The sequence below is a fragment of the Pelobates fuscus genome, chromosome 1, assembly GCF_036172605.1.
Source record: "Pelobates fuscus isolate aPelFus1 chromosome 1, aPelFus1.pri, whole genome shotgun sequence".
NCBI classification, from domain to species: Eukaryota; Metazoa; Chordata; class Amphibia; order Anura; family Pelobatidae; genus Pelobates; species Pelobates fuscus.
This window is the reverse complement of record NC_086317.1, coordinates 251890672-251901825: the sequence shown is the minus strand read 5'-3', so window position 1 is coordinate 251901825 and position 11154 is coordinate 251890672. Positions and strand designations below refer to the sequence as shown.

General features: G+C 40.3%; 1 protein-coding gene across 1 annotated transcript in view; it reads left to right on the top strand.

Moving 5' to 3' along the window:
- Positions 1–11154, top strand: part of RLF (RLF zinc finger) — a 52281-nt gene that overhangs the window by 6513 nt on the left and 34614 nt on the right. The window contains exon 2 of the mRNA XM_063456463.1: positions 6896–7050. Within this exon, the coding sequence (XP_063312533.1) occupies positions 6896–7050 (155 nt within the window). The remainder of the gene's footprint in view (positions 1–6895; positions 7051–11154) is intronic.

Below are 11154 nucleotides of genomic sequence, written 5' to 3'. Positions count from 1 at the left end.
AAAAATAAACACTAACAAGAAATCTTAATAATTAATATAAAACAATATAGTTGTTGTCGATACACTTCTCATTGGAGTTGGTAGCTGCATTTTCCAACCTGCCTCACATACTGTTGGCTTTTACTGCAATAAAATACACATTTGTATTCCGAGATGTCTCGTGAGTACAACAGTACCCCCCATCTACAGGTTTTATGGCTTTGTTTTTTCTTTTTTAAAGTTCTAGGGTCAAATATAGCATGTTCCTTTTTTTTTTTGTTTATACACATTTGGTATGTACTTTACAAGTAACGCCAAATCTCCAAAGCAAGCCAGTAGCCAACCTCATGCTGATGAGTTTTAACATTAACAACGAAACAGCTGTCCATGAGTGGTTCACTGACTTTGCTCCTCTGAGTTTTTAGAAGCTGTTGTATACAGCGAACACATACTTAAAGGAATCCATGTATAAAGTGGAATTCAGACAAAAATGTGGTTCTTTGTAGAGCTCATTTCCATACACCTACCTAGAATCCCTTGCAGTAGTAAGAGCACTTTTAAAGTGAGATTTCTGTGGAAAAAGCAAGACTTATGGCTTGACTGGTGTGTGTATTTGTGTTTAGCAATGTATTAACTATCCACAATATATATTATTTTACTATTTATATAGCCCCAGCAAATTCCGTAGCACTGTACAATGGATGTTGATTTGGTCGTAAAACAAATTGGTCGGTAAGTGAGCGTGCGCACCACTGCAGGTCTATGTTTGGGGAAATTTACCCGAATGTTGACATACGCACCAGAGCAGGGAATCCCTCTAATCTATACTTGGGGAAAATTCCATGAACATAGACCAGCTCTCTGAAGTGGGGAACCCCGCGCTATTGAGCTGGTCATACGTGCGAACCGTCGTAAAGTGAGGACCACCTGTATCTCATAATTTTTTTTTTTTTTTTAAATATATAAATGGACACTGTAGTCACCAAAACAACTTGAGCTTAATGGTGCTGTTTTTGTGTATAGATCAAGCCACTGCATTCTTACTGCTCAGTTTTCTGCCATTTGGGAGTTAAATCATTTTTGTTTGTTTATGCAGCCCTAGCCACACCTCCACTGACTTTGAGTGACACAGCCTGCATATAGACAAAATTTTCATTTTAAATCTGACGTGACTTGTTTTAAAAGTTTGTATCTTCAGCTCTGTAAATAGAACTTTAAAGGGACACTATAGTCACCTGAACAACTTTAGCTTAATTAAGCAGTTTTGGTGTATAGAACATGCCCCTGCAGCCTCACTGCTCAATCCTCTGCCATTTAGGAGTTAAATTCCTTTGTTTATGAACCCTAGTCACACCTCCCTGCATGTGACTTGCACAGCCTTCCATAAACACTTCCTGTAAAGAGAGCCCTATTTAGGCTTTCTTTATTGCAAGTTCTGTTTAATTAACATTTTCTTATCCCCTGCTATGTTAATAGATTGCTAGACCCTGCAAGAGCCTCATGTATGTGATTAAAGTTCAATTTAGAGATTGAGATACAATTATTTAAGGTAAATTACATCTGTTTGAAAGTGAAACCAGTTTTTTTTTTTTTTCATGCGGGCTCTGTCAATCATAGCCAGGGGAGGTGTGGCTAGGGCTGCATAAACAGAAACAAAGTGATTTAACTCCTAAATGGCAGTGAAATTGCAGGGGAATGATCTATACACTAAAACTGCTTTATTTAGCTAAAGTAATTTAGGTGACTATAGTGTTCCTTTAATCACATACAGGAGACTGCTGCAGGGTCTAGCAAGCTATTAACAGAGGAGGAGATAATACATTCTAAATTAAACAGAATTTGCAATATATGAAGTGTAAACATTAGATCTTTCTTTACATAAAGTGTTTAGGAAGGCTGTGTAGGTCACATTATTATTATTATTATTATTATTATTATTATTATTATTATGACAAACTGCCATTTGCCCCTGGGCATTGGAGAAGACTTATCGCTAGCCTCCTGCCCTGCGACTATGGCCCTGGAATGTATTGCCATTTAAGACTTACATTTGGGCATAATGGATTTGTATATGCTGTTCCTGGCCCTTTAAATTCTTTGGAGCAGGGTTACAACTTTTAAACTGGCACTTTGAATGAAGTCGAAGTGCCGAAGCCGTCGAAGTGGCTGCCATTCGACAAACGAACACGTGGTGGCGGCCATTTTAACTTGTTCGAACGCGGTCAGCGGTGTGTGCAGCCAAATCTATGGAACTGTTTGCGGCTACCCAAATGCACGAACACTGCTGTCCCATACCTACTTCGACACTGCGGCTGGAGACTAAGTCCCGTTCGAAGATTCGAACGCGCGTTCGAATGGGACTTAGTCGTTTTCTCGGTGTAAAATAGACCGACCGCACAGCCCAAATCCATGGAACTGTTTTGGCCATGAAAATGTGCTTGCGGTCGGTCATAAAGGACTTATACCTATCTCCCGAACGGCTGAACGGATTCGAATGATTTTTGGGTATGTTTGTATTTGGAATGTGTTGATTAATAATATGTAACTATATGTAACGTAATATGTAATATGTTATTAATATTGGATGTATGGTTTTCGAGTTATGAAAGTTGGGTAAAATGTATGTTTAAATTGTACGTATAATTGGGTTACCTCTCAGGCTAAGGGGAGGGAAATCTGTGGGATGTAACCATTGTGTGATTGGGAAATGCATAATTGTTTGTGGGCGTCTCCCTTGCAGGGGAGAATTGCATAAAAGCAGAGTGTGTGTCATTAAAACAGAGTTCTTCTTGACCCTCAACACGTAGTCTTGTCTCGTGCTTGGAGGGTACATCTATATTTACACTGGGGATTGCTATGCGCTGCATACTCCCCTGAGCTTTAATCACTTAGCTCTTTTGAGAGTTGGTTCCGGTTACGCTCTCCTTGGAGGAGAGGTCTTCCCCACACGGTCCTGGATGCTGGAGGTTCATACAGGGTGGGAAGGAAGACGGCGCGGCTCCAGTTAAGCCACGGTGGTTGTGGTGTTGTCTGCAGTGCTTGGAGTCCTCAGGAAGCACTAGGAGCATCCGTCAACGGAAGGTGTCCGTTACAATGATATTTATAGAGCGCCGTCTAATTCCGCAGCGCTTTACAATGGGTGGACGAACAGACATGTAGTTGTAACCAGACAAGTTGGACACACAGGAACAGAGGGGTTGAGGGCCCTTCTCAATGAGCTTACATGCTAGAGGGAGTGGGGTAAAATGACACAAAAAGGTAAGGATAGTATTAGACTAGTGACAGTGCAGAGAGGTGTGACTAGGCTGCACAAACAAAGTGATTTAACTCCTAAATGGCAGAGAATTGAGTAGTGAGACTGCAGGGGCATGATTTATACAACAAAACCGCTTCATTAAGCTAAAATTGCTTTGTTGACTATAGTGTCCCTTTAAAAGTTTATCAGCAATTTGAACTACAGGAGCTCTTCTGTGTGATTGGAGCAGATGGGCTAACCTTCGCTCCCCGCGTGCATCAATGAGTCTTGCCTTGCACCACTTTTGGTAGGTACTAACCACTGCATAGTGGAAATACCCCACAAAGGGTTGCTGTTTTGGAGAGTCTCTGACCCAGTCATCTAGCCATCACTATTTGACACTTGTCAAATGTGTATGTATATAAAATGTGAGAGGTGGAGCACTTGGAGAGGAGGGTGGGCCAGTGATCCACTCCACATTTTGGAGATTGCCAGGAGACTGCAGATGAGGAATCTGGTTCCAGAGTTCTAACTATGTGGTTTACCTCACCTGCAATAGATAATTAAGGTGCTGTTCAGTACTCCCCTGTCAGATTTAGTTTTTCTTCCTGTGAGGTGTAAAAGGAGCAACTATAAGAAACTGAAACAGAAATGTGAATATTTCTGTTGGGAAATGGACAAGCCGTCCAACCCAGTCAGTTTACAATTTTAAGTTAAAGGGACACTATAGTCACCCAGACCACTTCAGCTCAATGAAGTGGTCTGGGTGCCAGGTCCCCTTAGATTTTAACCCATCACATGTAAACATAGCGGTTTATGTTTACATAGCGGGGTTAATCCAACCTCTAGTGGCTGTCTTCCTGACAGCCGCTAGAGGCGCTTTGGCGACACTGGATGCGAAATTCGTATCCAGCGTGCAGAACGTCCATAGGAAAGCATTGAGAAATGCTTTCCTATGGACTGTTAGAATGCGCATGCGGCTCTTGCCGCGCATGCGCATTCCGCTCTACTCAGGAGCTGACGGGGGAGACAAGGTACCAAAGGAAATTAATACTTTTGTAATATATACACGTATGTGCAGTTTCTTTTTAGCTTTAAGTATTTTTTTTTTTTAATAAAAATAAACTTTGTTTAGCGTTTCTTTTTCTTTTTTCCCCTTGTATATCAAACATACACAGTTTGTGCCATTGCTAAGATAAGTGAGTATTTTACTAGTTGAATTCTATAGATAAAGGAACTGACGCGCTACTTAGTAGATTTATTGGTGTTCATAATCTCTTTGACAAGTCCATCAGAAATACTGATTTACTTTTTCTTTTAACTTGAAAGGACAGAATAATTGCTAATAAGGGAAATTGTAATTTTAATATTTAATGCATTTGTTTGTTGCAAAAACTGCATTTACTTAAATTTGCTTTAAATTTTCTTAAGCCCTAAACTTTTTCTTGTTGAACAGGCTTCTGCATCTACTTCTTTTTGTCTAGCACTTTCCTTCATGATGGGCATTGTGCAATCAAATGCTACTCACCAATGCACAAAAGACAAATCCCCAGTCCAGGGCTTCTCTAATTTAAAAAAAAAAAAAACATACTTCAGAGCAGCAATAGAGGATTAAAAGATTAATCCTAAACTGGGCAGCAGCAGGTGACAGTGTGGCACCTGCTGCTGCCGCCCCATCTCCTATCTCTAGCCCTCCTGTACACCAGGAGGAAGTGAAGGGAACTGTAACAACTTCCTCCCGGCGCTCATGGGCGGGCAACTCTGTGGAGTGGAGGTGGGTGACGAACAGAGACATCTTTGCCTGGTGCCCTGCTAGTTTACTGTTCTGCTGTGTGGCCTTATCACCAGGAGGAAGTAATTACAGGTCCCTTCACTACTTCTCGGTGCACAGAGATAGACATGAGGCGAAGGGAACAGACTGACAAATCCCAGGCACCAGGGCAAAATTCTTAGTTGCCGTGGTGACTTGTCGAGTCCTACACCAGAAAATATGGAATGTTTAGAGTAAATTTTCTAAATGTAGTTAATAATTTATGCTGGAGCATCACAGATGCTCACTATATAATATACAGATCAATATAACGTATCCACCATTGGAAACCCCTTTTCCTTCAATCTTAGGGAGTCTATTATTGCTTTCTATATGAAGAGAAATATTTATTTAGAGATAGATGATGACTTTTGGGCTCTCTTCTATTCCCTGTATTTTAAGTGAATTGTTTGTAAGATTGTTTCATCTTACAGATTAATTTGTCCTGTAAAACTTTGTGCTGTTATTATATTTTTTTCTGTAAGAATGTTTTTTATTTGCACTATATTTTTGAATGTCTTTATACAGAATAAAGTTTAAAGAAAAAAAAAATCAGAGCAATTTTTGAATACTGCTTTCCTTTAATGTTCTGGTCCTGATGGTTTTACTACCATTTAGGACTTTATGCATATGTTTTGAAGTATTGTGTTCTGAGCAAGATAGCTGTTAACGCTGAAGAAACATTCCCAGTAGCAAAAACCATTACAGCGCTCCATAGTGGTTATGGTGTCAGTTGTTTGGTAGTGCTCCCACCAAAAGATCTTTTTGTTTTTAACTTGTTATGCAAAGATTGAGTTTGGAGTTTTCTTTTTGCTAGACTTGGCTAGCTATGTGTTATGGCTTTCTTTCTTTTGCAGGTTTAACCCCTTAAGGACCAAACGTCTGGAATAAAAGGGAATCCTGTGACACATGTCGTGTCCTTAAGGGGTTAAACAGATAACTGTGAACACGTAAAGGATTGACACTCATACATAATGTAAAGAGATGTTTCTGATGCTTGCAGTAATCAGGGCAGAGTCCTTTTAATTGCATCAGCTTGAGAAATGAAGAATAAAAGGAAATTTTAAAGGAAGATAAATGGAGGATAAATGGGAAATTTAAAGGACCACTCTAGTGCCAGGAAAACATACTCGTTTTCCTGGCACTAGAGTGCCCTGAGGGTGCCCCCACCCTCAGGGACCACCTCCCGCCCAGCTCTGGAAAGGGGAAAAGGGTTAAAACTTACCTTTTTCCAGCGGTGGGTGGAGAGCTCTCCTCCTCCGATCCTCCTCTTCTCCTCCCCGTCGGCTGAATGCGCACGCGCGGCACGAGCTGCGCGCGCATTCAGCCGGTCACTTAGGAAAGCATTCATAATGCTTTCCTATGGACGCTTGCGTGCTCTCACTGTGAAAATCACAGTGAGAATCACGCAAGCGCCTCTAGTGGCTGTCAGTGAGACACCCACTAGAGGAAATAGGGAAGGCTTAACCCATTCACAAACATAGCAGTTTCTCTGAAACTGCTATGTTTATGAAAAAATGGGTTAACCCTAGAAGGACCTGGCACCCAGACCACTTCATTAAGCTGAAGTGGTCTGGGTGCCTAGAGTGGTCCTTTAAGCAAAATAAATGTGTACAGTTATATAGAATTTAATTTTCACATTCAAAATCATTTTTCTGAGTTTTACCCAGTGTTTAAAGCTAAATAGTTTTATATAAAAAGTGTTATCCTTTTTAGATACAAGTGTTGCTAACTTTAGAAATGTGTTTGTGGGTGTATTTCATCTTTAGTTGTTGACTAATAACTTTTTTTTTTTTGTGTGGAAAGTTTCAATAATCTAAATTGTCTGAATCTGAAATTTGTTTGGTTGATCATGCCTTATTTCCTCTTAGATATTACTGCAGCACACAGAGGATCTTATAGCATCAGAAAATGTAATGCTGTGTGCAGACATCTATGGAACTGCTCTGAGAAGCTTTGCTAATGCTCGACCGTACCTCACCACTGAATGTGAAGATGTTTTACTGCTTCTTGGGAGGCTTGTATTGTAAGTGAAATATTCTATTGTTTATTTGCAGAACAATTGACTATATTGCCCCCATGGTTATATCTATCTATCTCTGTATCTCTATCTCTTGTGGGAAAAGCAAGTCGTATGGCTTGACTGGTGTGCAGATTTTTGTTTAACATTGTATTAACTATCCATAGACTTCAGGTGGAAGGGGTTTTCAATCCCAATTTTTTCCCCACCATAACCTTTTTGGTTTTTGCTTATAATATATATCGATCTATATATCCTCCTGGGAACCCAAATTATTTTTAAAAAATTGTCTTCCAATACGCCTTCCATTTTTGATGAAAAACAGGAGGAAGTTCCCAGCATCCCAGCTTATCACATGATAAATCACTGGAAAGCCCAGGATGTCCTCTTTACAATACAGCAGGGCTTGATAGAGAAGCTTAAAAGAATAACATGAGATACATGTTAATGAAATGTCCAGTACAGAGTACACATGTTAATGGGCTGGGACTCAGGAGGATATATATATATATATATCTCTTTGAGAGCGTTCACATGGACCCCAGGGGTCTGATTTTGCCGTGGGAGGGCTGCCTGGGCTGTCAGGTAGTCTTCCCGAAGCAGAGCATGGGAAGGCAAGTATCCTGGGCGCTCCAGAGTTCAAAGCAGTTACAGCATTCTATGCCACCGCAACAGCTTTAACCCCTTAAGGACACATAACATGTGTGACATGTCATGATTCCATAGAAACATAGAATGTGACGGCAGATAAGAACCATTCGGCCCATCTAGTCTGCCCAATTTTCTAAATACTTTCCTTAGTCCCTGGCCTTATCTTATAGTTAGGATAGCCTTATGCCTATCCCACGCATGCTTAAACTCCTTTACTGTGTTAACCTCTACCACTTCAGCTGGAAGGCTATTCCATGCATCCACTACCCTCTCAGTAAAGTAATACTTCCTGATATTATTTTTAAACCTTTGTCCCTCTAATTTAAGACTATGTCCTCTGTTGTGGTAGTTTTTCTTCTTTTAAATATAGTCTCCTCCTTTACTGTGATGATTCCCTTTATGTATTTAAATGTTTCTATCATATCCCCCCTGTCTCGTCTTTCCTCCAAGCTATACATGTTCAGATCCTTTCCTGGTAAGTTTTATCCTGAGATCCACGAAACAGTTTAGTAGCCCTTCTTTGAACTCTAAGGTATCAATATCCTTCTGAAGATATGGTCTCCAGTACTGTGTGCAGTACTCCAAGTTGAGGTCTCACCAGTGTTCTGTACAATGGCATGAGCACTTCCCTCTTTCTACTGCTAATACCTCTCCCTATACAACCAAGCATTCTGCTAGCATTTCCTGCTGCTCTATTACATTGTCTGCCTACCTTTAAGTCTTTAGAAATAATCACCCCTAAATCCGTTTCCTCAGATGTTGAGGTTAGGACTCTATCAAATATTCTGTACTCTGCCCTTGGGTTTTTACGTCCAAGATGCATTATCTTGCACTTATCCACATTAAATGTCAGTTGCCACAACTCTGACCATTTTTCTAGTTTACCTAAATCATTTGCCATTTGGCTTATCCCTCCTGGAACATCAACCCTGTTACATATCTTAGTATCATCCGCAAAAAGACACACCTTACCATCAAGACCTTCTGCAATATCACTAATAAAAATATTAAAGAGAATGGGTCCAAGTACAGATCCCTGAGGTACCCCACTGGTGACAAGCCCAAGCTTCGAATATACTCCATTGACTACAACCCTCTGTTGCCTGTCACTCAGCCACTGCCTTACCCATTCAACAATATTGGAATCCAAACTCAAAGATTGTAGTTTATTGATAAGCCTTCTATGTGCAACAGTGTCAAAAGCCTTACTGAAATCTAGGTAAGCAATGTCTACTGCACCACCCTGATCTATAATTCTAGTTACCCAATCAAAGAAATCAATAAGATTAGTTTGGCATGATCTCCCTGAAGTAAACCCATGTTGTCTCTGATCTTGAAATCCATGTGTTTTTAGATGTTCAACAATCCTATCCTTTAACATGGTTTCCATCACTTTCCCCACTACTGAAGTAAGGCTTACTGGCCTATAGTTGCCCGACTCCTCCCTATTACCTTTCTTGTGAATGGGCACAACATTCGCTAACTTCCAATCTTCTGGGACTACTCCTGTTAACAATGATTGGTTAAATAAATCTGTTAATGGTTTTGCTAGTACACCACTAAGCTCTTTTAATAGCGTTGGGTGTATTCCATCAGGTCCCATTGACTTATTTGGCTTTACTTTTGACAGTTGAAAAGAATAATAAACTTTATTAATGTAACACAAAAACTGAACTATGTACAAAGGGGGAAGGCGAGGGAGAGAGAGAGATGTCCGATGCAAAAGCACCTGGATAGTTAAAAATAGTTTCCTCAAATAAGGAAACCGCTAGCTAGGGTACTGCAGTAAAAGCAAGAACCACTGTTGAGTGAGGTAACAAACCGCTCAAAATAAGGTCTTGGGTACAATAAATACTAGCCGAGCACAAGAGAGAATGATAAACTGTATCTAAGCAAGGTTTATACTCATGGTGCCCGGCTAGAAGTAACCACTTAAAAACTCCTCGGTGGTACACCTTACTGTACACCACACGACGAGGAGTGATCTTGGTCCTCTATCACATTATCTGCCACCGTACAGCCATATATGACACCTCAGCCCTAACCCCACTCTATTCGCTAGAAGGTTATAGGCTCATTATACGGCTTAATCAGCATGGTGACTATTTTTTGTGTGTAAATGGACATACTCTTCGCTGCAGAGCGATCCTCGTCACTTTGGTAGTTTTTGGGCAATAGCCCTAAGGTATATATATATTAACAAATTATTTCCATCTAACTGAGTGTGACATTTGATACTACTATGTTACTGTTTCCCTTGTAGTTACATGTTAATCATTGTGTTATCCGCTCAGCCCAGATTTACATCATTCTCCCCTCTCTCTCCCGGCAAGGATCATATTGCTCCGAGGAGGACCTTGGTGATATCTGTAGCTATTGCGTTTTGACACATATCATTTACTATTACTATATTCTCTCAGTGATCCTGTACCACTACTATTTATCTCACTCGGTAAGAGTTACAGTGTACCGAGGAGATTCAGGCGCACCTACAGCCAGGCTCCATTAGTGTATGCTTTACTTTGATAGAGGTTACTTACTCTCTCTCTCTCTCGGCAAGAATCTATTGCACCGAGAAGTTATTTTGGAGTGGGCATACACCTTTGACACAGCCTATATACTCTCTCTATCTCTGCAAGAATTCATTGTACCGATGAGCAAATTTTAAGTGGGTATATACCACTTGTTGCAGCGGTCCTTGCTATAGGTGCTCACCCCGCTCAGTCACATACTATCACGTCTGTATCACTCAGTAAGATTTACACCACACCGAGGAGTTTTTAAGTGGTTACTTCTAGCCGGGCACCATGAGTATAAACCTTGCTTAGATACAGTTTATCATTCTCTCTTGTGCTCGGCTAGTATTTATTGTACCTAAGACCTTATTTTGAGCGGTTTGTTACCTCTCTCAACAGTGGTTCTTGCTTTTACTGCAGTACCCTAGCTAGCGGTTTCCTTATTTGAGGAAACTATTTTTAACTACCCAGGTGCTTTTGCATCGGACATCTCCCTCTCTCTCCCTCCCCTTCCCCCTTTGTACATAGTTCAGTTTTTGTGTTACATTAATAAAGTTTATTATTCTTTTCTACTGTTGCTTTGATATTTGTGTATGTATGCATACACGTGTGGACAGACTCTGTTCTCTTCTTTTTTCTTCATCATTTAGGGTTAACCCCTGTTCTGTCCTATAAGACCTACTTTTCTCTGGCCAACTCTCCCATATACTTACTTTTGACAGTTGAAATAGAACCTCTTCCTCTGTAAACTCATGTGTAATAAATGACTAGTTTATCCTTTTTCTTAACTGAGGCCCCTTTCCTTCATTTTCATCTGTAAATACCGAACAAAAATATTCATTGAGGCAGTCAGCTAGACCTGTATCCTCATCTACATACCTTCCTTCTTTTGTTTTTAATCTAACTAATCCTTGTTTTACTCTTCTTTTCTCATTTATGTATC